This window comes from Aspergillus tubingensis (genome assembly GCF_013340325.1).
Source record: "Aspergillus tubingensis WU-2223L DNA, scaffold_15, whole genome shotgun sequence".
In the NCBI taxonomy this organism is placed as follows: Eukaryota; Fungi; Ascomycota; class Eurotiomycetes; order Eurotiales; family Aspergillaceae; genus Aspergillus; species Aspergillus tubingensis.
Genome location: NW_023336289.1, coordinates 1776042 through 1803188, shown reverse-complemented (window position 1 = coordinate 1803188; position 27147 = coordinate 1776042). Strand labels below are relative to the sequence as shown.

Here is a 27147-nt window from a genome sequence, read left to right as displayed (position 1 = left end):
GAATCCCAGTGGAGTAAGAGTTCTAAGCCCGAGGGACAACAGTCGCGAGACGTAAAGGTAAACGACACGAAAGTGAAGACGCATGCCTCCCTTAGGAGACAAGCCAAGAGCAAGCACATCGAAAATTTTCGAGCCCTACAAAATCACGCACATAGAAAGCCCCTGGGGGAAATTTTCATTGAGAACAACCCCCGGTAATGGGCGACAGACTTATCATAGTCCGGAGAAAGAAAGTCCGCTTGTCACACACAAAGAAACAGCAAAATTTTGCTGTTGCCACGGAACAGAGGCGAGTCGACTCGAGTCGAGCTTGAGGTGGTGCCGGCTTGGTGGGCACTCCCGCGTGGTCCCAAGTATGCGGGATTATTCAGAGCGATTCATTTGGTTCCCACCCGTCGGTCGGTCGCGAACACGGCTTGCCCTCTCCCACGAGGTTACAGACCAGAGATAAACGGAACTGCACTTCTTTGGACCACGAAAATCCCGCAGTGATGGTGTCAGCACCAAGCGAAGTGAGGATGAACCAATGTATATTGGCAGGATGGCAAATCTGACATTTGTGCGAAGGCAACACGGGGTGCTTCCTATGACACTTGCTACAATTGCTCAGTTATGTGGGAAGCAGCCAAATCGAATTACGGATACAATTGCTACTAAATGTTGATGCACAAAAATCAAACACGATATCAGACATCATTCTGGCACAGGGACCGTGATTGGAAGGGTGGACGTCTAGTTCTACAACTTGCCAGGCCAGCCCCCACGTGGAGATGCTTATTTCCGGGAACAAGCCAATCGGCGACAAATGAAACAGAGTCTATCGGCAATAGGGATCTCATCCCAGCGCTGATACAAAGCAATGACCCAACAATGCTATCTAGTACGGTCTCACCTATTCTCCACGTGCGAGATTATTTGTAAACCGCACAGACGGCTCTGAGGACCAGGTTTGGTCATGGAATTTGGCCTGTGCGAAGAAGACGTGACTTGTTTTGTAAGGAAGAATGATCACAAATTTACTGGACTGCCCCAGCCCATGTTGGCAGAGAGTACCTGCTACAGTAGTATGTCTGCCAGCTTTGCTTGACCGGAGCAATCCATGGTAAGGCAACCAGGATCCACAGGGCCAGTGAGGGATTTCCCAGAGCCAGTTCCTGACAGCCGCTTCCCTGCACTAGCAGCAGGACACTGTTAATCTCTCGTATGGCTTTGGGGGTCCGCAAAATCCTCTTTGCCCTTCATGGCAGCTGAAACCGTCCGCCTGTCCATCCCCAGACGCCGTGACACATTTTTTCATTTTTTCTCGCTTCCCTCCACGATATAGGGACTGCCATCCCACCCTACCATGACTTTTCGGGACTGGTTCGAGTTCACTATGACGGCCTGGAAGCAGATAAATAGATGGAGGGGCTTCCCAGGAGGATGCTGTTGAATTTTCAGCAACAACCCCTTCATCACCAGCCAATCCATATCTGTCATTCGCATCGTACAATCGAACTATACCCAGTGCATCACTGCACATTATCGAGACTGTCATCCGAGAGTGATCTGTCTCATTTTTGTTCTGCATCATCATGACTACTCCCACTGCTGCTGTGTCTGCGGACCAGCCAGACGATTCTTCATCCACTCTGGACCTGGAAGCCGATAAAGAGACCCCCAATGACCAGGTGCGAAGCACTGCCCGATCCCAGCGAATCACCTTCGACGGTCCCAATGTACATGACGGCACTCGGTCTATATACTCCCCTGGCGACAAACGTTCCCGCAGTCGAGATACCATTCGCAGCACTCGCAGTATTCCCCAGTCCCCAACGGCAGCTGGAATCCCAATCGAGTTCCGTACCCTTTCGTTTCAAATCTCCGAATCCCAGGCAGCCCCAGAACATGTGCTGAAAGAGCGAGGAAAGGAAGAGAAAAAACCAGATCAGGACTATTTCGAAAGTCTGGACTTCCATGTACTTGCTATAGACCGGCTGTGCCAGCAGTTCAATGTCGACGCAGGCCGTGGTTTGAGTACTGACGCGGCAGCTACTCGTCTTCAACGCGACGGGAAGAACATCATCGCACACCATGGGGAGAATTATGTGAAGAAGATCCTTGGCTATGTTTTTGGTGGCTTCTGCTCGGTCCTCTGGATCGGCGTGATTATCTTCTTCATCTGCTGGAAACCGCTCAGCAATCCTCCCTCAGTGACAAACCTGGCCATGGCCATCCTAGTCATCATCGTCATCATCCTGCAAGCATCTTTCTCCGCCTTCCAGGATTGGTCGACATCGCGCGTGATGAAATCGATCCTGGGCCTCCTGCCTGCGGAGGCTCTTGTTCTCCGCGAAGGCAACTTGATTAAGCTGCCAGCTACTGACCTTGTTGCGGGAGATGTCGTTCATATCTCCATTGGCAACAAGGTGCCGGCTGACATGCGCATCATCAAAAGCTCGGGAGATGTTCGATTCGATCGGTCCATTCTGACGGGAGAGTCCGATGAAGTCGAGGGTGCCACCGACGCAACCGACCAAAACTTCCTTGAGACCCGCAATATCGCCTTTATGGGCACCGGTGTCACCAATGGCAATGCTGTTGGTGTTGTTGTCCTGACTGGGAGTCGCTCCGTCATGGGTCGCTTGGCGTCCATTACAGCAGACGTGAAGGAGAAGCCAACGCTCATCCAGAAGGAGATCACGCGCTTCGTACGGATCATTGTGGTGCTGACCGTCATCCTAGCGGCGGCCATCCTTTTCAGCTGGGTGGGCTGGCTGCGCGTTGACCACCCACAATTCATGAGCGTTGTTGAGATGTTGAACGATGTTATGGGCTGCGTGGTCGCCTTTATTCCCGAGGGTATGCCGGTCGGCGTTGCCCTCACCTTAATGATCGTCGCAAAGAGGATGAAAGCAAACAACATCCTGCCCAAGGGACTGGCGACAGTGGAAACCCTTGGCTGCGTTAACGTGATCTGCTCAGACAAAACCGGGACATTGACCCAGAATAAGATGTTTGTGCAGTCGGTGGGCCTCGTGGACCAGGAATTCTTTGTCGAGGATCTGGTGACCGCACAGCAGAAGTCAATTCCCCTTCCAGAACCTCTTGAGCCCCTCCTGCGAGGCTCCAAGCTCTGCAACGATGCCTTCTTTGACCAAGAAACATTGGCCTTGCCAATTCCTGAACGCGTCGTAAATGGCAATGCGACCGACGCGGCCGTTTTACGTTTGGCTGAGATGCTCAGAGCAGATGGACAGACCGACCTTCATAATTACCAACGCACCCATCAAATACCCTTCAACTCGAAAAACAAGTGGATGCTTACTGTCCACCAAAATCCGTCCTCCTCGACCCACAGCCTCATCTATGTCAAAGGAGCCCCAGATGTTCTTCTGCCCAAGTGTACTTCGTACTGGTCCAAAGACGGTGTGGCCAAGCCTCTGGATGCTGCTGCGAAGGACATGTTTACTGCATTCCAACAAAAGCTCTCCCGCCGCGCCCAGCGAGTCATTGTTCTTTGCCAGCGGGAATATGCGCCGACTGCTGCGCTGGGTACGAACCAGTTCAACGATGAGCTGCTAGCCAATGGCGTGCAAGACTTGACAATCATCGGCATCTTTGGTATCATCGATCCTCCCCGTCCGGAGATTCCTGAAACCGTGGCGGCCTGTCGCCGCGCTGGCATTCGCTTCTTCATGGTGACCGGTGATTTTGGCCTGACTGCTGCGGCGATTGCACGAGACATTGGGATTTTTACCGGAACTGCTGAGCCGGATACCGTCGCGGACCTGGCGTCATCCTCAGTCGCAGCGCCAGATGAGAAGGATGAGAAAAGATCGAGACGTAGTCTGCTAGTGGAAGGGTCGCAAATTTCGACTCTTAACGAAGACCAGTGGAACTCAATCTGCCAGTACGAGGAGATTGTCTTTGCCCGTACCACTCCGGAGCAAAAGTTGCGCATCGTCGAGGAGCTTAAGTCTCGAGACAGTGTGGTGGCCGTGACAGGCGACGGTGTCAATGATGCTCCCGCCTTGCGTGCAGCTGATGTTGGAATTGCCATTGTCTCAGGCAGTGATGTTGCCATCGAAGCGGCGGACCTAGTTTTGTTGGATAAGTTTGATTCCATTGTGGAGGCGATCCGCCTGGGCCGGCTGGTCTTCCAGAACCTCCAGAAGGTCATCGCTTATCTGCTTCCGGCAGGCAGTTGGTCTGAGATTTGGCCAGTGATCATGAACGTCTTCTTCGGCGTGCCGTTGCCGCTAAGCTCCTTCCTGATGATCATCATCTGTGTGTTCACAGATCTGTTCCTGTCGCTGTCGCTCATCATGGAGAAGGAAGAGTTCGACCTGCTCAGCCTTCCGCCTCGCAACCACAAAACCGACCACCTCATTAACCTCCGTATCTACGGACAATCCTACCTATTCGTCGGAGTTATGGAAGCCTTTTGTGCCCATATCATGTTCTTCCTGTACATGTACAAAAAAGCCGGCATCCCTTTCCACGCCCTGGTATTCGCATTCGAGAAATACTCCGACGGCTTCTACGGCTACACAGAGGCCGAGCTAACGCACTTTAACTATGTTGGACAGAGCGTGTATTTCGTCACGTTGGTCATCATGCAATGGGGCAATATCCTCTCAGTCCGGAGCAAGCGCATGTCCCTCCTGCAGGCCGATCCCATTCGCGCAAAACGCCGGAATCCATGGCTGCCTCTGGCTATGCTCGTGTCCTTGGTGATTGCTATTTTTGTGACGGAGGTGCCTGGTCTGCAGTCACTTTTCAATACTGCTTCCATTCCGTTGGAATATTGGTTCATTCCATTGGGTCTGGCGGTTGGCGTCCTGGTCATGGATGAGTTGCGGAAGGTGTTGGTGCGCATGTTTCCGCGGGGACCTGTTGCGAAGATCGCGTGGTGACCAGTTGACTTGTAGAGTTGCTGTAACATGATCGCAGGGTAGACCTGAAATTTTTCTTATGAATATAACATTATAACTTGTTAAGGCGCGAAATCACTAGCAAAGCAACGAAACAACAAAAGAAAACAAGCGAACGAACGCGAATTGCAGCAAAAGAGTAAGTTGAATCCGTAGCTTATCTAGGTACTCTAGCAAAACAAAGTCAGAGGTCGTTTGTGGGTGACCTGAGTCCCAGGCACATGACTACATCCACTCCAGTAGATGCCTCAATCATACAATGATGTGAGGACAAAGTACTACTACTGTTAAATGCTAATACCAATACAGGGTAAGAAAACAAGAACAGATCTAGATGACTCGGCAATTTTGTGTATCTTGGCATGGCTAAATTGGGAATGTTATGCTCAAACGGGTTCTTGGCGGGTAACCCGCGGGTTGACATACCAAACCCGCCATAATATTCCTGGATAATCTGCCTTGCCAGCTGCGTGGAAACCTTTCTATGTCATGGAGGGACTATACCTGTGGCAACTGTACTTGTCCAGCAGAGGATAGGGAGTGCTCAATACATGTGGACATCGTCTTTTTGTTGCTGAACAGCTCTTCACGGGGAACTGGTGGCTGCCAAACCCTATGAAAGGATAGCAGCACCATGGTCTAGGTATTTGAACTTATATAACAGTCCTGGCAATCTTGCAGATTACGGACCCTTGCTGTGAATCCTGCGGATGTCAATTACTTGTTCGGCTAGCCCGTTCGTTGTTCAGTCGTGAGCGAAGTATACCACTTGGATAGAAAGATGTTTTTTTCCCACAAGCCAAAACATACGGTTTATTAAATAATAGATCACAATCACGAATTACTAAGTTACTTGGCCATACATATTTCCTAGCCATATATAAGTAATAACAATTTATCCCTCTAAATATATAAACCTATTCGAGAGATGAGAAATCATAGATATCTGGCATAACGAAACCTCAGTCATAATAATATATATTTTCAGGAACGCTACGGGTTATAAGTAGTTAACTAGTTAACGTAACATAGAGTTAGCTTAGTCAACCTAGATGTATTCAGACTGAGGCTTTGCCAGATGTTCGGGATCTGCAGCATATTATGCTATCAACAAATATAATGGTATAACGATTATAACTTATAGGTTGGCTGTCTGCACTTTGTAAAACAAAGCGTGCAATCGCCTGTAGGCCGACATGTTAAGTAGTCATTCCAGTCTGGAACGGGGGGGCCAGTGACTACGTCGCCATTATTGTTGACCAGATCGATGTCATAATTCATCAAAGTGTAGGCCACTATGATCTTCAAGGTCAAATTGGCCAGACGCTGGCCTTTGCATAAGTGTGTGCCGCCCCCCCACCCGATGAATGCGTCCTTGTCGACAACTGTGCGGCCGGGATCCCAGCGTAATGGGTCTGGATAAAGGGTGGGGTTCAGCGCCGCATCAGAGAACGGATATAGGACGAAGGCATTGGATGGGATTGTATAAGCGCCAATTGGCAGGTCAGGCCCAATGTTGCGCCGTACCGCCGTATGTGGCTGAGCTCTCCGGAGTGTTTCACGAATACAGAGATCCAGCTGCGGGGTTTTGGACTCCCAACCGGCAAGAGGGATGGCCGATAACATCCCCATTATATCTTCCTCCGACGAGGTTGTTACTCCGTACATTGTAGCCAAGCTTTTAATCTCGTTGCGTACGGCTCTGAACCAAGTTGGTTCAGAGGCGAGGTATAGGAGAAGCCATGTGCCTGTAATTCGGAGAAAGATTTAGCTCGTTACTATCTGTTAAGGTGATCGATGTGTCGCAGGCGACGGATCGTAGGAAGGATGCCAAGGCTATAGCTTACCAATTGTTCCTGTGGATCGCGCCCCAGCGATAGGCAGTCCCATCATAAACTATCACAAGTGATCAGCCACCATTACCTAGCTATTAAGACATTATCGATTACTTACCCCGACAATACATTGGGAACTTTCCCCAGAGTCAAGGAGCTGCTGAAGAGTGTCGTTTCTTCGCACGCCACTGTTGACCCGTTTCTGGACAGCTTGCTTGAACGTCCAATAGACATACATAGATGCGCACATCTTGTTGAAAGTTGCAAGACCAGGTACCCAAGCAAAGGAGCGCAAGGGCTTGACTGATGCATCAATAATATCATAAAGGTATTTCAAGCGGGATACAAGCTTCGTATCTTCCGCAACATCATGGCAAGTAACGGCACGGATGATCATCTGGAAAGTAACCTAAAAGAGGGATTAATGGAGGGAATAGACAGATTCGCGTGTAGTAAATGTACATCATGTAAAGTGGCGCATGGATCTATTACGAGTTCGTCCCATGAATGCATCTTTTGATGACAGTCCTCGATCAATTGCGGAAGTACTGCAGCGAAATAAGCTGGTCAGACATGATGATATATAATATTATCCAAAGTCCTTAAGAAATCATAACATACAGCTTTGGAGGTTGTCGGGTCGCTGAAGACCATTTAATCGCTTGTATATACCATGAAGGGCCTGAGGATTGAGACCGGCAGGTATCTACAGACAGAGAAAAAGAGGTCAGTGATGATGATAGTATTGTAAAGTTTGATTGTGTCAGATGCGAAGTAGAGTTACGTACAGTACCAATTAGTACCTGAAAACCTGCATAGAGATTCAAATCTTTGGCCCCAAAGAACGTCCGTCTTGCCTCATCACCCGATACCGCAATGACTTCATTATTCCGTAGTCGAAATCGAAAGGTATTAGAACCGGTTACCTTAAAACCTTCTGATATGAAGTCGAACGGTGCTGTGAAAAAGGAATGTATGATCTGGGCAACAGACAAAGGAAGCTCAGGAGGGGAAATGTTTTGACCTCTGGTTACCGGCGCTTTGTTGTCCTGAGGCTTGAAGGCACAACGAGTCAAAATAACTACTATGCCAGTAATCAAGGCCACACAGATGACTGAGTTTACGAGCGGCATAGCATCCGAAGTCAACCAAGGAGGCCGATTTAATCTCGATAAGAATATTTGCTTCACGCCAAAGACAAACAGTAAATGATTGTGCTCATGGGGAACGAAGGTTTTCATGAAAGGCCAATGGGCCATATAAAGTTCTTGTTGGGCTATTTATCACCTATCAGAACTGAACGACTCCCTAAGTCTCTTTTTGTTTTCTTCCGGCGGGTGGAGGAGGTATTTCATGGAAGGAAGTGGGCGTAGCAAGGTGGTCGGACTAATCCCCCTATCTTTAGGCCATGATTGGTATCTCATAGATTGGCACACCAGTCAAATCCACAATGACCACTTTTCCTGAGTCTCGTGGACTCGTATTATTTCTCGTACAATCTCCTTGCGAAGAGTGGCCCGCTCCAGCTCGCAGTCATTGGATCGAAGTTAGCCGAAAACAAATGAATGAACCACCGCGCTTTGCAAAACAAATGTGCATGAGGAAGAGGGGTGGGGGGGGGACTTGATCCTCTTTAGGGCAACTATCTTTCCAAATTCATTTTGATGGTTCTGGCCGAGGCAGTGGCACTCCATTGGCTGGGGTATCGGAGAACGAAACCTTGGATCGGTTGATTGCGGATCCGGCTCAAACCGAACCCGCGCGTCATCCAAAGCTTAGCCTTGCTAAGTTAGTAGTTGGTAGGTAGCGTGGCGTCGGTCTCTCAGAATATGTGTCTCCGCACCAGTATCGTATCGTATTGTTGCGTACTGTATGTAATGAAGGAATGGAGGAGATAATAAATCTCACGAAGGCCACATTCCCGAATTTTAATTGGACTTTAATCCCGCAGGAACAGCTTCGGACGTCCTACGTAGTATACCGATCCTTCGGTAAATTACCAGCCCGAGGATGAGCCGGGAAACGAGCAAAACGCAACTAAAGAAGAGTTGTAGGCTTCATCAGCACCAGGTACGGGTGAAATCTCGCATCTCCTCGCTGTTACTGGAGATTAGTGCACCCCTCCACCCCAACTTCCCTCCTTTCGTTCCCAGATCTCATATCACCAAACCTCTTCCTTCCTCGGCTACCTTCAAGATTCCATTCAACTCGTTCATTCTTCGCGATGTGGCTTCCATTGCTCGTTCCTGGTCCAACATCCATACCCTACCTCTACCGCCTGGTTCTTACAACAATAGAGCCTATGATAGCCCTCTGTGGTGCCCTGCAGTCGCTGCTCTATCCAGCTGTCTATATGAGCAGTATGACCCGTGGTGAGGTGTCCTTTTTACCAGAAATGGAATTTCTACACACAGAGCTGGGCGGTGCGTGGCTGTATTTTGCATTCGTGGAGGCAGTTGTTCTGCGTGCCTTTGATGATGAGCATCTGTGGCGCTTTCTTTGCGCTGCCATGCTACTCAGTGACCTGGCCTGGTGCCATTCAGTAGCACAGGCTGTTGGAGGCTGGGCTATCTGGCTTAACATCTGTACCTGGTCCATGGAAGACCATTTTATGTTCTGGACCTCTGCACCCATTACTATCATGCGACTTTTAATCGTCAGCGGAATTGGCCTCAACGGAGTCAAATCCAGCATCCAAAGAGAAGAAGACTCAATTATGATTCCTAATGACAATGGCGATCAAGATACCAGGGACAAGGAGGAGGATGGCCAGGGGCAATACACAAAGGGGTGACCTCTTGAACAAACTAGGCAGATAAACAAATGGTTTTTGAATTATGGTGCCAAATAGTCTGGACTTCTAGTACTCTATTAGCACACAACAAGACGGAAAAGAGGGATATCAGAGCCACATAGTGTTTGCGATGTTAAAGGCATAGATGATCACCTGCCTTGGCGCAACTATCACGGCTTCATAATGCGATGAAATTTAAAAAAGGTATACAGGAAAGGTTAACAGTTCTTCTTTCCCTGTAGAGTAGCCGCCCGCATCTATTAAAATTTTAGAATAGCGACTGAAGGCCATCCTGAGCCGTAGTTCCTTTATCAACAGTTCCTTTCTTAGCTCGCTGCACGGAAAGATGTTGCTTTAGTAATTCAGTATATAGGCCCTTAAACTTTCATGGAGCACGATTGACTCGCTTCGCGCCTTTAGCCCTGAAGAGTTTTCCAATAATTTCACCGGCTACATCAGGCTAACTTTGCTTTCTGATTTAGTTGTAAAATACACTGAGTTGCGAGTTCCTGAAAGAGAAAAGAAAGAAGAACAAACATGAACAGGTCAGAAATGAGCAAAGTTAAGAGAAAGAAGGAACGAAATACGGGCTACCGTGCCCTGAATAAGACTTGCGCAGTTTGATCACAAATCAGGTCCTGTCCAATCTCCCAATTGGCAGGGCGCGATTGTCCATCGGGGAAGCGGAGGTCGTATTTCATGATAATGTGTGCGAGAAGAATTTTGATCTCATTAGCTGCGAAGAACCGACCTGGACAGGCGCGTATACCATGTCCAAAACCATAATGCTCTGCACTTGTCATCACCAACTGGTGTTTATTTCCCTGACCTGGCTCTTGCCGCTTTCGATAAAACCGGTACCCGTCGTAAGTATGCGGATTCGGATAAATGCTCTCATCTTGCATAGTATGGGCGGAAACAACGAGACTTGCACCCTTTGGAATTACAATTCCGTCCGAGAGGGTGATCTCCTCCATGGCATATCGGTGCAGTGAAGCTGAATAATCAAAAAAAATAGTAATAGTTAGTTTCAATATTACTGAGCGCGACAGGGTCGAGACTTGTAACGAGCAATGTGCCAAGCCAGGGATTACGCACTCAGGCCCGGAGGATTCAATCTTTGACTTTCTTTTACCACGCTATCCAGAAGCTTCAACTTTGTCAAACTGGTTTTGTGAAAGGTACCGTCGGCCTCCAATACCGATTGGATTTCCTCACGCAGAAACGGGATATACTCCGGGTTCGCTGCCAGGTCGTAAATGACATTGGTAAGGAGGTTAGATGTGGTGTGGATTGTCACCAGTGTCAAACCTATCTGCGCTGTAGTTACATCCAAGGGGCGACCGGCTGCGACTTCGTGAAGCCAGTCCAGCGCATCCGGCTCCCTGGCCTTGGGCTCCTCTTGCCGCCTCTCCATTTCCTGCTGGATGATCCGCCGTGCTACTTGTACACGCTGCCTTAGCTTCCTAGCAGGCGCCAGAAACCAGTGAATGACAGGTCGTAGAATAGGTGGCCATTTCCTTAGTGCGTTTATTGCTCCGAAGATATCCAGGGTATAGTTTACTGATATATCAAGCCATTCCGCGTTGCGGCACACTTCCTCTCCTAGGAAGACAAGAGTCGATAGACGCGCGACGATGTAGGGAACTTCGCTAGCAAAACAATAGGATTTCCATTCTACAAGGGTCAAATGTTAGCTTGTCAGTCTGGGCGACTACTGCATGGTGTGGAGGGGTTACCAACCTGTGGGTTGGCCAAAATGCTCTTCCAGGGTTAAAGCTGTTTCTTTGGCCAGAGGAATTGTGTATTGTTCTATAAAGCAATTTAGCTGTGGCCATGGAAAGGGACTTTAGGTGTCTTATACTCAGATTCCGGGTTATCTTCTGGTTGATCACATCCAACAAAATATGATGGTTCTCTGTGCCCCGAAAAGCCTCAAAGCCTGGATAATCCCCAACCGGGAGCGACTAGCATCTGGCGTCAGAGGTTTCTCGGGGACCTATTTGCTGGACAAACTACCTTCTTGACTGCTTCCTCTAGACTGAGAGAAGGATGCCTTCTAACTTCATTCACATACTTTGGATGAAGTATCAACATCGGCCCGTGGGGGAAAATGGCCTGGAATATTGTGTAGCCCTAACCAGGTCGTATCCCACCATATCAGTCTACAGCTCTCATATTCCGTAGAAGGCCATACCTGTTCAAAGCCTTCACGAATTAGAGCCCTGGCCGAGGACATAAAGCGTAGACTAGATTGCCGGTCCAGTAAAGGCCATCGACATGTCCCAACAGTAGGAATGCGGTAGTATGGGAGATTGTGGATTGCATTCTGGACCAAGCTCAATAACAGGAGGCTAGCCACTGTGAGACAAACGCCGGGTAGGAAATACGCAGGAGGGATAATCTCTGTGTAGTTCGACATCTTGTCGTCGAGAAAGCGCGGACTTCTCTGGAGGAAATAGCAAGATGGCTGCAATTTTATTCATGCATATGGTCATGCCGAATGGTTTCGGCCGAGGGCTTTGGACTATGGAGGATAATCCAAGTAAGCCGGGAAAGGAAGGTCCCCACAACGACCGGTATTGTATGGAAGCGTATTTCGCGGTTGTGACGGTTTTCAATAGGTCGGTTCCCACCACACCTTCATCAATGGTTATATAATAAGTGGCCTGATAGATAAAGAATAAATTATCTAGGTCCTGCTTCTACATTTACTGCTTTGAGTTAGCCGGGGAATCATCGTCATCTGACATTCAGACACATTATCGACCTACAAGTGAATGAATACCTACCTTCAGCCTTTTATATTCATCTCGTGTCTCGTCAGCACTGTCATCATTGTTCTACTCTTCATGGTCTTATACTACAACTTCATTCTGGTTCGATTTCATCTCGGGGCAGCATGTTAGACCTGCTGGGAAACAAGAAGGTACTCATCAATGCACACCAGTTATTTCATACTAGCGAACGGCTGGTACGCTATTACTCTCCTCCTTTTGTTGGTTGCCGTTTTCTAACAAATGGAACGACGTTGTGAACAGAACATCCGGCATAACCCAACATCCCAATCTTCTCTGGTTCCCGCCCAAGCCGATCATATTGTGCATCCACAACCCTCCATCTTTTCCTTGCCTGCCTCACAGCCGGATACTTGGAACTCGGAGTTCTGGCGACCGGGGTCATCACCCGCAAAGCCGGTCATTGGCCACGCTGATCAGCATAGTGAGGAGCCTAAGATCCGTTCTCTGAAGCCGAGCGATTTGACCCTCTTATCTCGCTGGTGTGCCAGAACTTACCAATCTCTCACCCCGGATGGTAAAAACGGCCAAATCTGGAGAAGCACAATCGTCCGGGAGGCAATGGGCAATGCACCACTACTGGATAGCATCCTAGCTCTGGCAGCATTGGATATTGTCTATTCTCGCGAAAGGGACAGCATACAGGAAAATCAACACGATCACCAGCAATTCCAGTGTCTAGCTATTCTTCATTGGGATCAAGCTCGCGCCGGGCTTGAACAACAGATCAACCAGGCGAAATCGGAACTGTCTCGCAAAGAAAGCATGTCATTGCTTGCTATATGCAATATGCTTATCATCATCTCCTTCGCGCACGTACGAACGCCCTTATGCTCAAGCGGATCCGCGTTGGTAGATCTTTGTCAAACTGTCAGCCACCTACGCGGCTCGCCGGAGATTCTCATCCGCCTGATCGATGAACTCCAACCAAGCGAGGAGCTGGCTTTCCTAGTCCGCCAGGGGAGCGGTCCCAACATGCCAAACACCTCCACCCTGGCCATTCATGCTCTGCGAAAGCTTAATAATGAGGATAGCACGGGGAACAACGACCCCAAAGTCCGAGAGATTTACATCAAAGCCATCGATCGATTGGCCTCCTGTCTACGTTATATTGCGTGGGGCAGCCGCCCCGGGCTGATTGGACTCTCCTGGCTGCTGGAGGTTCCAGCAGTATTTGTAGATTTGGTTCTGGACCATCAGCCTATGGCATTGACAATCATGGCCCACTATTGCGTGGTTCTATATCACTTACGGTCACAGTGGTGGATGGGAACATTTGGCATTAGAGTCATAGATGAGATCCGTCGGCTCTTGGGCAATGATCGCTTGGGCAATATACAATGGGCGATCGATGGGATATCAACAGATTGCACTACCTGTTTTTGATGATGGTATCGCATCACTTCTACGATCCCGAGTAGTATTTTGCGAAGCGAGTCACGATTGTCCGAACGTTTGTATAAGCCATTATACGGCCGCGATTGGAAGTCGGTCAACTTCCTAGTAGGGTAAGTCCGTATACGGGCACGAGGCCTGGAAGAATGCTGCGCCCTTGCATGTCCCGAAACCCAAGCGAGCCAAGATGGATTTAACTATAAAAGCCGCGTGCTGAGTTTTTCGTTATTTTCATGGCCCCTTCCCGAAGAAGCTTGGGACCGGTGGAACGGACAACTCGTGAAATTAACTAAGCCTATGGATTCTTAGGTACTATGTATCATAGCTTGTTTTTTTTTCTAGGCAACAGTCAATCAAGGCTCTGGGAGCTTCTGTGCGCACAGACATCACGTCGCTTTGCATGACCCACTGAAGTTAGTTTGACCAGTAGCGACTCACAGAATTCCGCTAAACCACCCAGTACTACCCAGAACGGAGCACACCGAGGATAGCGCGTTTAGGTGTGATACCGGGCAAGCTGCCGTTATGCGTGCTCTCTCTCGCTCCACACCTAACAGGCGCATTTCTCGATCTCCGATTTGTAGTGGGTCTTGCACCAGAGCTTGGCCTTGACGATGGAGGGCCAGTGCACCGCTTTATAATCTCATTGCTTCCCTTTTTCGTCCAACGCCTCGGGTTTGCTTTCCCCATTGGCTCGCCAACAACCCCCCCTCTCCTTTCGAAGGCCTATTCATTTTTTCGGTGGCGTTGGCTTTTGCATCAGGCTCCTCTTTTTTTTTTTTTTTTTTTTTTTTTCTTTTTTTACTTTTTTGTGGTGCTGTAATTATTCCTGGCCTAATCAAGCTGGTTTGATCATTTGTTTGTTTATATATGAGATTTTTAGGCCCCGCTCTGCCCCCTTTTCCTTCTCCCCATCGAGCTTCTCGATTTGGGGATTACTCGATGCCACTTTTGCTGAAAGGATTAATGGCATGGATCTTCACAGGATCTCGATGTCGGGATGAATCCATTTGACCATATGAATCTGTTTCCTCCTGGGACGACCCGGACTGATGCGTTGAGAACTTCATCAGACCCCCAAGGGCCGGGCCCTTATAATATTTCGAGCAGCAGCACCAACAGCACAGCTCCTATCCCTCCTCTTCGCAGGGATGATACAGAGCCGATCACAGTATCTAAGCAATGGCCGACTTTGTCTCGGTCGGCGGCCGCAGTGGTCAAACCCGACACTGAGAGAACACCCGGACCACACAAGGCAACCAGCGCTGTTGCAGGTCGGCCAGCTCTTTTCTGGGTCCATACAAGTCCAAAATCTATTTCCAATGGCACCAAGCCCGAGGACCTGAAACGTATCCGCTCTCATGTCATGTCAGAGCATAATCGGAAAAAAAGAATAACTAGCACTGAATCACATAAATGTCGATCAGGGAGACGTGTAGCTTTCCACCCCCCGGAGACCGATCACGAATCTGCCCAGGTCCAGGTCCGGCCCAAGGCTGAGCTTCATGCAGCTCAAGCATGTATGCGAGAGCACTCAACTGACCGCCAAGGCCAGGAAGATGTAGTAATTTGTTCGGTGTCGTCCCCCATTCCCCGGAGCATGGGGCTACAATCGGCCATAGATCCGTTCAATACCTCTCATACTCCTCTTACCGATCGCATGATGCGGCATCTACAGCATTGTGAGTTAAGTTGCAGCATTGTTCTCTGTTTTCTGTATCTTGAATGGCGAATACTGATCGTCCAGTCTAGTCTTAGTTGACCTTTCCCAAGACGGCGTCCCGTTCCAGAACCGCCGGCTCGACACGATCAAAAGACATTGGGGTGAATTGATCCAAAACAATGAGGCCTGTCTTCATGCCTGTATCTGTGTTGCTTCCTCGGATGTAGCCTTACGAACCAGTGAACTGCCCCTCAAGCAATCCAGCAACAGACGATTAAGTCCTCTGCTGCTCGACACCTTTCATCACCGGGGAGAAACAATCCGGCTGGTCAATAGTGGTCTCTCGGACCCTCTCAGGGCAGCCAGTGATGGTTTGATTGCGTCTGTATCCATGCTGCTGACGATTGAGGTACGAAATCTCTTTTCATCCCCTTCTGTGCCTTCCGCTTTTGCCCTCCTAGAAGAAATCAAGTCTCACTCTCTTCAGATTGCTACGGGTACCCCCGCCTATCTGAAGATGCATCTAGCCGGGCTACGACAAATGGTCGCACTGCGCAAAAGTTTCGTAGACGTTCCATATCCCGTACGATATCAGATTTCATGGTACGTATGCTCCTTGATGCAGTAGCCCTTTCACTCCCAGAGCAAAGATTAATCCGCTGTTTCTAGGACAGATATACGCGTCGCATGCATGGCCTATACCAAACCCATATTTCCCCCGGTCCGCAATACTCGCCCTCAAGGATATCCTATCTTGCCACCCACTACTCAACTCGCCCTTCTCGCGTCGCCTTTACTACAACAGCCACAATTGCCTGATGCGTTAATTGGGCCGCAACTCTCCGAGATCATCTTTGATCTGGTGCAGCTCACCTGGTACGCCGAGGCGATCCGGGCCGCTGATTACCAGAACTACGACGAACAGACTGAAGATTATTTCAACGGGGAGGTCTTGTATATTGAATACATGCTCCTCAGCGACCGTTATAGCCAGACCGGAACTGTTAAAGAAGATGCATCGATCGAAGGATGCATACGGCTCGCTTGCCTCCTCTTCCACAACAGCAGCATTTGGGCGTTCTACCCCGCCAATGCTGGCGTCTTCCCACAGCCCATCATCGCCTTGCGCACAGCCCTGGAAGGAGTTCTGGCCACGGGAGCATTTTCCGCCTATCCGGATCTTCTGGTGTGGATTTTGGTCATGGGCGCCTGTAGTTGCAATGTTGCTCTGGCCCGCGAACGCACGTTCTTTGTCCAGACCCTCGCGCGGGTGGTGCGACTGCACGCGATCACGTCGTGGAAGGAGCTCCGTGCCCGCCTCATGCCGTACTTCTATCTCGACCGATGTTATTTGGCTTCCTTGCAGCTTTTGTGGGATGAGCTCTTGGCGGCACTTGTCCAATAATCAAATTTTCGAGCACGATAGGCATCCGACTATCAGTACCGACTAACCGACAAGCCCAGGAAAACACAGATTTCTCCTTCCCTACCTTTGAGCTATTATGGACGCCAGTGACCCGTGGCATTCAAAAATTACTTTTTCTGAGCTGAAATATATTCGTAAAATCTTAATTAATATATATCTAATGACTTGGTTCTTGATCAGCGGCATTTGCCTCACTGATGGCCTGTATATCCCAGTAGACCAACGTACTTTCTATAGAAATGACTCGCAGAAAGAAGATGGCAAAGCTTTGATCAAAGAATACGAGTATAACTTATTAGCTCTGTTGATAATCACCCCCTAGTATTGTGTAGTATTTCTATCTAAGTTTCTACTTAGAGAAAATACCAATATTGTCTATGTGAATACATGTAGATATTATCCGAGAGCAAATAGCCTTACTTGCCTCATGGAGGCCAGCCCAGTACTCTTGATAGTAATATATTAAATATGTGCTACCGACCAAACTCCAGTGTCTTTTCTGGCTAATTCTAATGGTACTAAACCTTCCAAGAGAGAATTTATGAGGCTCAACGAGGACTTCCCCCACTTCAGCAGTCGACTAGAGGCGAGCCGGATTATAGCTGTGACCTACAGCTTGAGCCTGGCACACCGGGACGTAGCGTTCCCAAGACACACAGCATGGTGGTTTCGGCTCTGGGCGATAAACAGAACAAGATTCATATAGTAGAAAGATCGGCATAAACGCAAATAATAGCAACAATCACCATCTGCTTGTGCATAAATTCATTTAGACATGGATACTTCGTAAGAACTTGAATTTCATGGGCAATTGAATTCTTTCTAAGACCATGTTTAGGATGTACATGTTCAACGTCAATATGTGTCAACGTATGCCAGATTGAATACAGGTGTGCACAGAGTCTGGAATAAGTAGAAACTGTAATGTCAAGACAAAGTGTAAATATGAGCAGTATGAGTTTTCATACTTGGAAGAGAGATAAGAAAGCTTTCTAATGTTTAAATTAACACAAAATTGGGATTATTATTCGAAGATCTATGACAAAGGCGTGCTGCATAGATCCCACAATATCTCCCCAAGCTGAAATCGACCTGGTACAACTGGTCGGGATAAGTAAGGAATAATCAACGAAACTGTGCAATGTGATCAAGGAAGGTAATTGGGAATTTATGGAGTCGTTAGAGGTTATCGAAAAGATATGATGGGGGGACATGCAACTGTTCGAATAGCACAAATAATCTTTCTGCGCCTCACGCTCCTTTTATTCCGTTGCCATTCTGGGAGGTCTGGCTGTGTTCCCATGTCTCTTCTTTTATCAGTAAGAGGATTGACTCTCACGTTCATGCTCTTTACCATCCGAGGTTGATTGCCGCCCATGCCTCTTTTATTTTCTTGCCCAACGTTCTGTGCAGGGGTATGTGTCGTTAGCTGCTTCCCAGTAGAGTACAAGAAGCCAGACGCATATCCATAGCCGATGTTGCGAATCAGTTGCTCGTCATCATTATCTGATAACCCAAAGTCGCTGGATGAGGACTCTCGGTGAGTCGACATGTTTTGAGGGGGAAAGCCTCAAGAGCCTTATAACAGCCAGTTGCCTGTACCAAGGATACTGTCATGGTTTTTTTATCGATTGATAGAAGTAGAGTCTGAAGAAGTGCCTTAATTCCGGTAGGAGCAGTTCTGTGAGAGGAGGAATAGCATCTGCTTTAGTGACGAACAAGATTCGCCTAATTCATCTTCCGCGTAGTATTGAGTTGAGAGATCCAGTAATTGTATCAATCTGGCAATGTGAACATTCCCGTAAGAAATTGGCGCGGAGTTCGACGAATTGTCGGGTATGAACAAGACTAGACAGAGACAGTTGAATCAAGAATGACACCGGTTTTTTCAAAGGGTGGCGAAGGGGTTTCCAGCGTGTTAATTATTTGCAGGATGGGTCGACGAGAGGTGTATAATGCAGATGATTGAAAACGATAGGAAGCTACTATGTTGCATATGAACTTTGGATTCGGTAGGACATCGCTCGGTAGTGCAACGGAGATAAGCTCACCGGACTCTGGTTTCAAGACTTGAAGATAGAGATCAGCACCGTTCGGAGGGTGAATGACAACCACGTTCGGGACATTATAGAACGGGACATACTCGCAAAGCTCCGACATGAGAGCCCTCTTACCAGCCATGCCATTGAGATGCTCAGGAAGCTCGATTGTGACTGCGCTGTCGATCTCCCATGCCCCAGGTGTCTCACCTTTGCTGTTGTGGTTGGTTAATATACTCTCGTCCGAGGCAGCCTGGAAGTTCGGTCTCCTGTTGTCTGGTGGAGACAATTCCATGGGGTATAAGACATCTGGCCTGATACCTGAACGTGGCTTCTCTTCTCCTAGGAGACAGTATTTTCCGGAGCTCGTTCAGTCGTGGCAGGTGGGCTTTCATTGTTCGCTGAGGATATGAGTAACGCCGGGAGGAATGAGATTTCGGTAGAGTCCACGTGTACCTCGAAAACGAGAGGCTCCAGCCTAGGATATAAATGACGCTTTATGAAGGTTGGCTGTCCTGTTGATTCAAATGTAAGATGACACTACGAGCCAGTCCTGCGCAAAACATTCCACACAACGCAAGCCCATAGTTGAAGATAACATTGAAGCCATGGTTTTAGGCATGGGCAGGCCAGGGGCTGAGTATAATATCGCCGATCCTTGTGGCACATTCAACGGCGACCGGCCGGGGACCAGCCAAACTATATGCAGTCGGGCTATTTTGCCTGCCCGCAACCCAGCATAAATTGGGGCTTGATTCTCGGACCCGAGTGGCCGGACGGTCAGAAGACGGGTGACTTCGTTGTCCGTGGAAACGAACAAGTTACCTTAGAGCTAAAAAAAAACAATGAATCCATAAACCAGTACAGTCTATTTAAATGTGGCCCTCAGACATCTTATCGCATGCTTAAAAAAAACTCAGTATACTCTCCATATTAAAACCGGCAAGGAATGCTTTCAACAAAACGAACTGGATCCAGGATTCCTCCCGGATTCATTGGGTTTGTCCCGGGAAACACTCCTAATTTTCTTATAGTATCCGGCTCCCGCTCACTTCTTAGCCTCACAAACAATCAAAACCGACTATCTGCGTGATCGACGGTCCGCATCTATGGACGGATTGATTCCCAGATCTGATTGCAGAATCGTTTGAGGATGTCGACGGTGCACTCGACGCGTGGAAGGAAGAATAGCAGGATGGCGACTGCTTCGAGTGTGTATTCATGGTCAATCGTAAGGTGTATTGCCAACCAATGATGGGGGCTGACAGCACGACAGAGGCATATCAACATGTCAAAGACATCCTCGAGGCCCACTGGGTATGCGGAGATAGGATGCTGGGCCCATTACAGGTCAGGTAATCGGGTCCTCTTAAAAAGAAGATTGACAATCAACCGCCAAGGTCTCGTAAACGTAGGATAATTCTGGTACTAGTTAACAGCACAGCACGCATCCAAGAGACCCCAAGATCCTAATCCTGCTCAATGCGGTGAAGGGCACAATCGCCAAGCGACGGATATCGAAATTGGGGAGGGGTTGCACTGACAGCGGTGTCGTTGGTCTTCGGACCACACCTTTAACTAACGGACGGTATTGGTGGTTGCGACAATATAGATTGAATGCATAAAGTCTTCGAGGCAACCCAACACAGTGAAAGTAATCATATATACTCGCCAGGCTCCAGCTGATCTAGTATATAGCATTGACCGACAGTGATCAGACACGGCTCTGGTTGGATACCCTTGTACAGTCACCATCACATGCTCCAAAGCTGCTTAATAACGGCCGAGGACTGCATGTACAATATTATGCACAATAACCTGATACAATAGAGTAGTACTAAGTAATCATGATATAAGCACTGTAATGAACATAGCTCTTTAACTAATCGTAATAAGCATTAGCAGAACTCCACAGGGTCTCCTAAATCATAATTATATGATTAGAATGATGTAAGAATCACATATAATAGAATTAATATCATAATTTTCAAGGAGTAAGCCCAACCTGTTCCGTTTGTATTAGGAATTCAATATGATTTTGTATGAGACATATAATTGATCTGGGATTTTCCGGAGTAGGTCATTCTTTGATAATCAGATTAAAATTTGATTAGTAAAGAAAGATGAATTCCAGCCAACAGTTATTTATAAAGATGAAGTATCTGTGAAAATATCAAAAATTTCTCAAGAATTATAGTAGTTAAATGCTGGATCATGATTTGAATATACTAGACTTGTTTGTTAGTACAAATCGTGGCTTGAACATCGGAAAGAACACAGATACTCGCCCGAATCGGGAATTGATCGGCATTGACTTCCCTTTTGGCTTTGCGATTTGCATTCTTTGCACTATTTGCCGACAATGCAAACATCACTCGAAGGCTTAATAGACGCACGTGATGTTGTGTCCCAAATTGGCTATCATGTGATGTTCCTTCGCCTTGCTGTGATCACAACTACTTTTACCACCAATGGTAGAGAGAGGCCATCGCAGGTATATATGGTCTCATCAGAACTATTGCGAATGCGTATCCTACCTCGTGGAGTAATATGTTTTCCCAAGTTGGCTTTGTTGACCGTTTGGTGACTAGAATGCTAGTCGTAGATGACGTCGTATCGGGCCCAGTGCAACCAGACTTCAGTCATCCCATGGATTCCGGCATGGAGCTGACCCTGACTTTCTAAACTTGCCTCCCAACTTCAAGCTTGATATAATTTCACACGTTATGACTCTCCAAAGATGACCCCTCGGGGAGAATCCTCAAATCAAACCCCAACTGCCAAAATGGCAGAACGGGCTCAATGGGCGTTACCAGCCTGGTTAGACCATTTCAATCTACGCGATCTAAAGGTCCTTTTTCGCTGTTGGACTGCAGCATGGGTTGCGACACTATTGATCTTCATCGGGCCTGCCCTGCAGAGCATCGGCATCGCCACGTTCTTTGGCGCCCTCGTACTATATATAGTCCCACCAGCAGGCATCCTGTTCGTGTACCTGCTTGCGTCGTTGACACTCCTCGCTGGGATGTGCCTGGGCTGGGCTTGGGGTCTGCTCACGATGAAGGCCGCCTTGGCTGCACGCCCTTCCTCTCAAACCCAGGCTCGTCTTCAGCAATTGCAGCAGGAAGTGGTGACGCAAGCTAGTCAATCTGGACAAAACCCTACAACCGTAACGCAGCAGCTGATCCACGATGGATTCATGCTCGATGCTCGTGTGACTGTTGTCTTTTATGTCATGGCAGGTGTCTTCATCTATGCCATGTCTCGTCTACGGGTTGCAAATAATAAATTTGCTCTGGCGCAGGTATTCAGCATCATTGTTACTGACCTGTTTCTGCTTTTTGGACCGACTTTGCCATCGTTTACAGCCCTATTACCTAGAGTTTTGATAGAACCTGGCGCTATAGGCATCGGACTGGGAACGGCTTGTTGTCTTCTTTTCTTTCCGCAGTCGACATCTTATGCTGTTCTCACCAAGATGGAGCAGCTGCTTCGCTTGGGACAGGTGCCGCTGAAGTGTACTGAAGCGCGTCTAAGTGGTAAAGAATTGAGTCTGCAGCAACTGGTTGATACAAAGAGTAAAGGCATCAGTGCGCTTAAGGCTCTCGATCCGCTGTTGTCATTTCTTCCTCTCGACTTGTCACGCGGTCATTGGGGTGCCGATGACTTGAAGTCTTTACAGCGGGCTTTGCGCAAAACACTGGTTGCGTCGCTGTCTCTGCTGAACTTCCAGATCGCACGAATACATGATGAGGAGAATAAAGCCAAGCTTGCACAACACGATGTGGCCCAATCTAACAACGATTGGCGAGAAAAGAAGAACCAGGCTATTGGCCACCATCAGATTCAACAGAGTAACGACCTGATTCACGCCTTTCAGGATGCAGAGGAAACAGCCATCCGTGCACGTACACTTGAGGCACTCAAGCACTCCACTCAGCCGCTTCTACAAGCAATGTCGCATGCAATAGATATTAGCATTGAGACTATCAACATTGTCAACAATCGGCGATGGGTCCGAGCACCCTCACAGTCGCAGATGGACCAGCAGACTACCCGCGTGAAAGACACCTTGGAGACGCTTCGTGGAATCCGCGCATCAAGTATCACCGCAACCACCGAAGCACTGATTACCAGTCACGCAGAGATCTTTGATGACCAGGGTGACTTCAACGCTGGTGACGTGGGCAGTGTGCATATCCTACGAGGCATCATCATCGGCATGGTCATTGAAGAGCGCATTTTAACAATGGCCGAAGCTACACAGAACCTCATCGAACACATCTTGTGGCTATTGGAAAATCGCCCCAAGCCCAGACTTTGGATCCCTTCTCGGTTACAGTATGCTTTGACTTGGATAGGGACTGGCAATGTTCCCACTCCAATGTCAGCCGCTCCAGGAAACACAGCAACGGACCCGGAAGCCCTCGAGGAACGAACCCGCGAAGCGGATCGTCGGCTAAGAATCAGCCGGGGATATGGCACACCCCAGCGCACTCGCACCACACGGGTCATTATATCGATATACCACTGGTTATTCAATCCAGGCGGGATGTACGCTCTCCGCATGGTAGTAGTAACCATCGCAACATCAATCCCCTCCTCCCTCCCCCACACTGCTGGGTTCTTCTACCGCCAGAAAGGTATCTGGGGTGTCATCACCGCACAAACTACCCTTCTAGTCTACATGTCCGACTTCACCCTGTCACTGGTATCCCGCCTCGTCGGCACCATAGTCGGCGGAGTTCTAGGCATGGTCGCGTGGTACATCGGCTCCGGACACGGACCCGGCAACGCATACGGGCTAGGAGCAATCACAGCAGTAATGACAGCGATACTAATGTGGTGGCGGATATTCCTCCCACCGACCCTAGCCATGGCAGCCATCATGAGCGGCGCGACATTCGTCCTAGTCGTCGGCTTCAGCTACGACGACGGCCACATCCAACAATACGGCCTGCCAGGTCGCGGCTACGAGGCCTTCTGGAAACGGCTCGTCACCGTTCTCCTAGGCTTCGTCGCCGCCACCGTCGTGCAACTCTTCCCCCGACCCCCATCAGCCACCCGCCACATCTGCCAGACCATGTCCAACTCTGTACGAACAATATCCGATCACTACGCCTTAGTCCTATCGCACTGGGCTCGGACGGACCCAGAGCACCCAATCGCCACCGTAGCGGAGAAACTCACTCTTGAAATGGCCGAAACCCTCCTCTCCCTGAAAGCACCCATCGGCCTCCTCCGCTTCGAAATGAGCTTCGGCCCCTTCAACCGCAAAACCCTCTCCCGGACACAGTCCCTCCTCGAAGACATGAACCAAGCCCTGGGTCGTCTACTCATCCTATCCACCACACTTCCCCTGAATTTACAAGAACGACTAATGGAAAGAGTGGGGTTCATGCACGACTACACCGTCGGAGACGTAATGGCCGTACTAGGTGTCATCGAACAGGCACTGAAGGCGGGTGCCGCACTGCCGGAACGGCTGCCCACGCCGTTGGTTAAGCGGTGCTATGAGACATGGAGTCAGCATCATCGCACGGCGGAATTGAGTAAGACATTGGTGCGGGATGAGAGTTATAGACGGTATTGTGTTGCTATTAGTTCGTATTTGAAGTTTTTGGCGTCGATTGATGAGTTGGTTTTGGTGTTGAAGGCTGCGTTGGGGGAGTCGCATATTGTTGATCGGGGGGAGGAGGTGGTCTAGTAACTAGTTTGCTTATGGTCGGTTAGATGTAAGGATTAGCAATCCAAGTTATTATCCAATACGCCAAGACTAGTATGGCTGAAGAAGATTAACATTCAAACAAAGGGAGTGGAAGTGAGTGTAATCTCTGCTTTGGAGAGAGAAGGCAGCCAGTTCATCGGCAGTGAATAAGAATAAACTGAGACTATTATGCAGTGTTAAAGATTACTCATCCACGATCATGAAGGTAACAGCGGTGAAGTAGGAATACGGTTGATTCGTATTCAGGTTGAGTATGAATAGATAGAACTGAATCGAGTGGAGCATCTTCCCTCGGCAAAGTGCGGGTGAGAGATGGAGAAACTAGCAAAGTAAACAGGCTTTCGATGATGGAATCCATCTATCCCTGGGGTAATGCGGGAAATTGTTCGGGGAACTGACTAATGGTTTTTGTTCTTCGGATGGAGAAGGAATTACAACTGAGTGTATAATTGTCTCAGGTCATCGTGTGTTCGGCTACTAAATCAACAATAAATTTACCTAAGAGTTTCAGGCTATCCCAATCTATTTCCAGACTTCCATGTACTACAACAAACATGTATAAGATTAGTAGGAAGACTGTTTTGTTAAATCAATAGAGAGACTACTCTAGAATGTATTTACATAGACATTCATATATCTGTTCAAATAACTCTTCAAGTAGCCGTTTTAGTAGCCGTCTAGCCGTTTGAATAGCCGTTTTTGTGGCTATTGAAATACTTTCCCCTGAGACTGGAAGCCTTGTTTCAAAATATCTGTCACTAATGTCTTTGCTTCTTGTTTAGTATATAGTATATTATACAGTAAGCATACTGCAATGTTGCACGGTACGGACGGCCATGAAGCCGGGGAAAGAGCCAAAATGGCGCTCTACGGCTGTGAATGCCTCCGGAACCAACAGTGCATGGTGGAAACGCCCAACCTGGAGCATCAAGGACTGCTGACGAAGCTTCAACTACACAGATAGCATCGCCCCATGAGCGGGAAAACTATAAATGAGTTACGATGAACTTCATGCAGTCATGTGGGCCAACTGCTGGCTTTGTGAATTATCAAGGGGAGGGATTAATCTACTGTGGATCAAGAGTAAAAGTCTTTATCCACCCACCTAGAAGAAGCTCCTGCATTTGACCAGCGGTGTCCGCTTTTGGGGCTTAGGAAACGTCAACTTTAATCCTTCATACCGCGTCTAATTTTACTTCTGATCGAAAAGATAAAGATTAATCAATAGTGGCCGTCATGCTGAACATGTTGTTGCGCTGGATGTCGGCTTTACTCGGATGAGTTCCCCTTCACGTTTCGACACCTGTCTCTCGGCAGGAATGGGGCATTATGCACAGCGACTGTTATCATGTCACTATGCCACTAGGATACTGATGGGTATCATGGTGTGTATGTAGATACTGGAATGATTGGGAAAGCGGGCGACTATCTCCCGTGTAGGATTTGGCCCTGTTCATGGAGCTGGTGCAACAAGACGAGCGCCCATCCAGATCGTCATTTTCATTACCTACTATCTAGTACTACAACCACTCCTGCAGGTACCTAATATCGGGGCACGAGGGAATGTGACGAATGGCATCTGATGGGCCTGACGGCAGAAGCAGGAAGAGTCCCATCGCCTTGTCGGAACGGTATACCCGATTGGGTAGCAACCTTGGCTTGGCCTTCGGCCCTAGGACCAATGCTCGGGGGATCACAAATTTTCTGTTCTCCTTAGTGAACTCTGCAAAGAGGCTTCAATTTTGCCAATGTGCTGGTTAATGGCCGTTGATAAAATAGCTAGGCCAAACCACGTAGTACATAAGAGAAACAGAAAATTTCTATTTGTTTTGCCATCATTTGCCATCGGAGGTAATACCCAAATGACATGGTCAGATAGTTCTATCCCTGGACCCTAGGAGCCCGCGAAAATCCCAAATCTTATCTCAGTGTATCGAGTGCCACAGGTTCGGTTCGACCGTTCTGCATCCCTCTTGGCACAACCATGAAACCCACTAAAATCCACTAGGAGGCTTCGATAATGGCAACACGTAACCTTGCTGCTAAATGTTATTCCGGGGTTCCTCAGGGACCCCCCAGGTTCACCAATCACTGTCCGCAGATCATGCATCTAGCATGTGCGGCAAACCCCTTGCGTCGTAGGCATCGCCTCCCGCACCCTAACATGCTAGATTAGCCTCAATGAGCCGCAGCCCTTGGCCAGGGAATAGAAATCCTAAGCTCAACCGAACTCATGCGGTACCCAGAAGAGGTGTGAGAGAGATAGTGTATACGGCAAAGGGGTGGAAGAAAGTGAATAAGGGAGGAAAACACAGAAAGAGCAGTATTTTGAAAACTAGGTAAAACAAGTCTACGCCATGCTTTCGATCCACAATCCCAAAATCGGAGCCCTGTGTCCATAGAATCCGTCTGCCTGCTTCGAGAACCAAGGCTCATAGCCTAATCTCGGTGACTTACGTATTCTTGGAGGGTGGGGCCCTATTGTGTAGTGGTACACTAGGTAAAGGTCTCAAACCCTGCTTGTGTTTAACTCGATTAAGCTTCTCACACGGG

The 27147-nt window shown here is 48.4% G+C and overlaps 8 protein-coding genes across 8 annotated transcripts; 5 read left to right on the top strand and 3 right to left on the bottom strand.

Moving 5' to 3' along the window:
• Positions 1-1574: 1574 nt before the first annotated feature.
• On the top strand, positions 1575-4898 carry AtWU_11432 (cation-translocating P-type ATPase; the record flags this gene model as incomplete). Its single annotated transcript, XM_035506532.1, has 1 exon — positions 1575-4898. The coding sequence occupies one exon, from the start codon at positions 1575-1577 to the stop codon at positions 4896-4898; it is 3324 nt and encodes a 1107-aa protein (XP_035362425.1).
• A 1149-nt stretch (positions 4899-6047) lies between these two features.
• On the bottom strand, positions 6048-7884 carry AtWU_11431 (cytochrome P450; the record flags this gene model as incomplete). Its single annotated transcript, XM_035506531.1, has 6 exons — positions 6048-6664; positions 6764-6812; positions 6870-7160; positions 7214-7299; positions 7373-7457; positions 7540-7884. 6 exons carry the CDS (start codon positions 7882-7884, stop codon positions 6048-6050), a joined length of 1473 nt encoding a protein of 490 aa, XP_035362424.1.
• A 1091-nt stretch (positions 7885-8975) lies between these two features.
• On the top strand, positions 8976-9545 carry AtWU_11430 (uncharacterized protein; the record flags this gene model as incomplete). The annotated part of the gene is made up of 1 exon (XM_035506530.1): positions 8976-9545. The coding sequence occupies one exon, from the start codon at positions 8976-8978 to the stop codon at positions 9543-9545; it is 570 nt and encodes a 189-aa protein (XP_035362423.1).
• Positions 9546-10135: 590 nt separating this feature from the next.
• Positions 10136-11967, bottom strand: AtWU_11429 (cytochrome P450; the record flags this gene model as incomplete). Its single annotated transcript, XM_035506529.1, has 6 exons — positions 10136-10542; positions 10644-11222; positions 11289-11357; positions 11410-11512; positions 11562-11681; positions 11743-11967. 6 exons carry the CDS (start codon positions 11965-11967, stop codon positions 10136-10138), a joined length of 1503 nt encoding a protein of 500 aa, XP_035362422.1.
• A 480-nt stretch (positions 11968-12447) lies between these two features.
• AtWU_11428 (phosphorylase family protein) lies at positions 12448-13729 on the top strand (the record flags this gene model as incomplete). The annotated part of the gene is made up of 2 exons (XM_035506528.1): positions 12448-12519; positions 12587-13729. 2 exons carry the CDS (start codon positions 12448-12450, stop codon positions 13727-13729), a joined length of 1215 nt encoding a protein of 404 aa, XP_035362421.1.
• Positions 13730-14756: 1027 nt separating this feature from the next.
• On the top strand, positions 14757-16806 carry AtWU_11427 (short chain dehydrogenase family protein; the record flags this gene model as incomplete). The annotated part of the gene is made up of 5 exons (XM_035506527.1): positions 14757-15087; positions 15166-15420; positions 15491-15810; positions 15889-16004; positions 16071-16806. 5 exons carry the CDS (start codon positions 14757-14759, stop codon positions 16804-16806), a joined length of 1758 nt encoding a protein of 585 aa, XP_035362420.1.
• A 1869-nt stretch (positions 16807-18675) lies between these two features.
• Positions 18676-19161, bottom strand: AtWU_11426 (similar to An04g07810; the record flags this gene model as incomplete). The annotated part of the gene is made up of 1 exon (XM_035506526.1): positions 18676-19161. One exon carries the CDS (start codon positions 19159-19161, stop codon positions 18676-18678), a length of 486 nt encoding a protein of 161 aa, XP_035362419.1.
• A 2490-nt stretch (positions 19162-21651) lies between these two features.
• AtWU_11425 (lysophospholipase catalytic domain family protein) lies at positions 21652-24573 on the top strand (the record flags this gene model as incomplete). The annotated part of the gene is made up of 1 exon (XM_035506525.1): positions 21652-24573. The coding sequence occupies one exon, from the start codon at positions 21652-21654 to the stop codon at positions 24571-24573; it is 2922 nt and encodes a 973-aa protein (XP_035362418.1).
• Positions 24574-27147: the final 2574 nt, after the last annotated feature.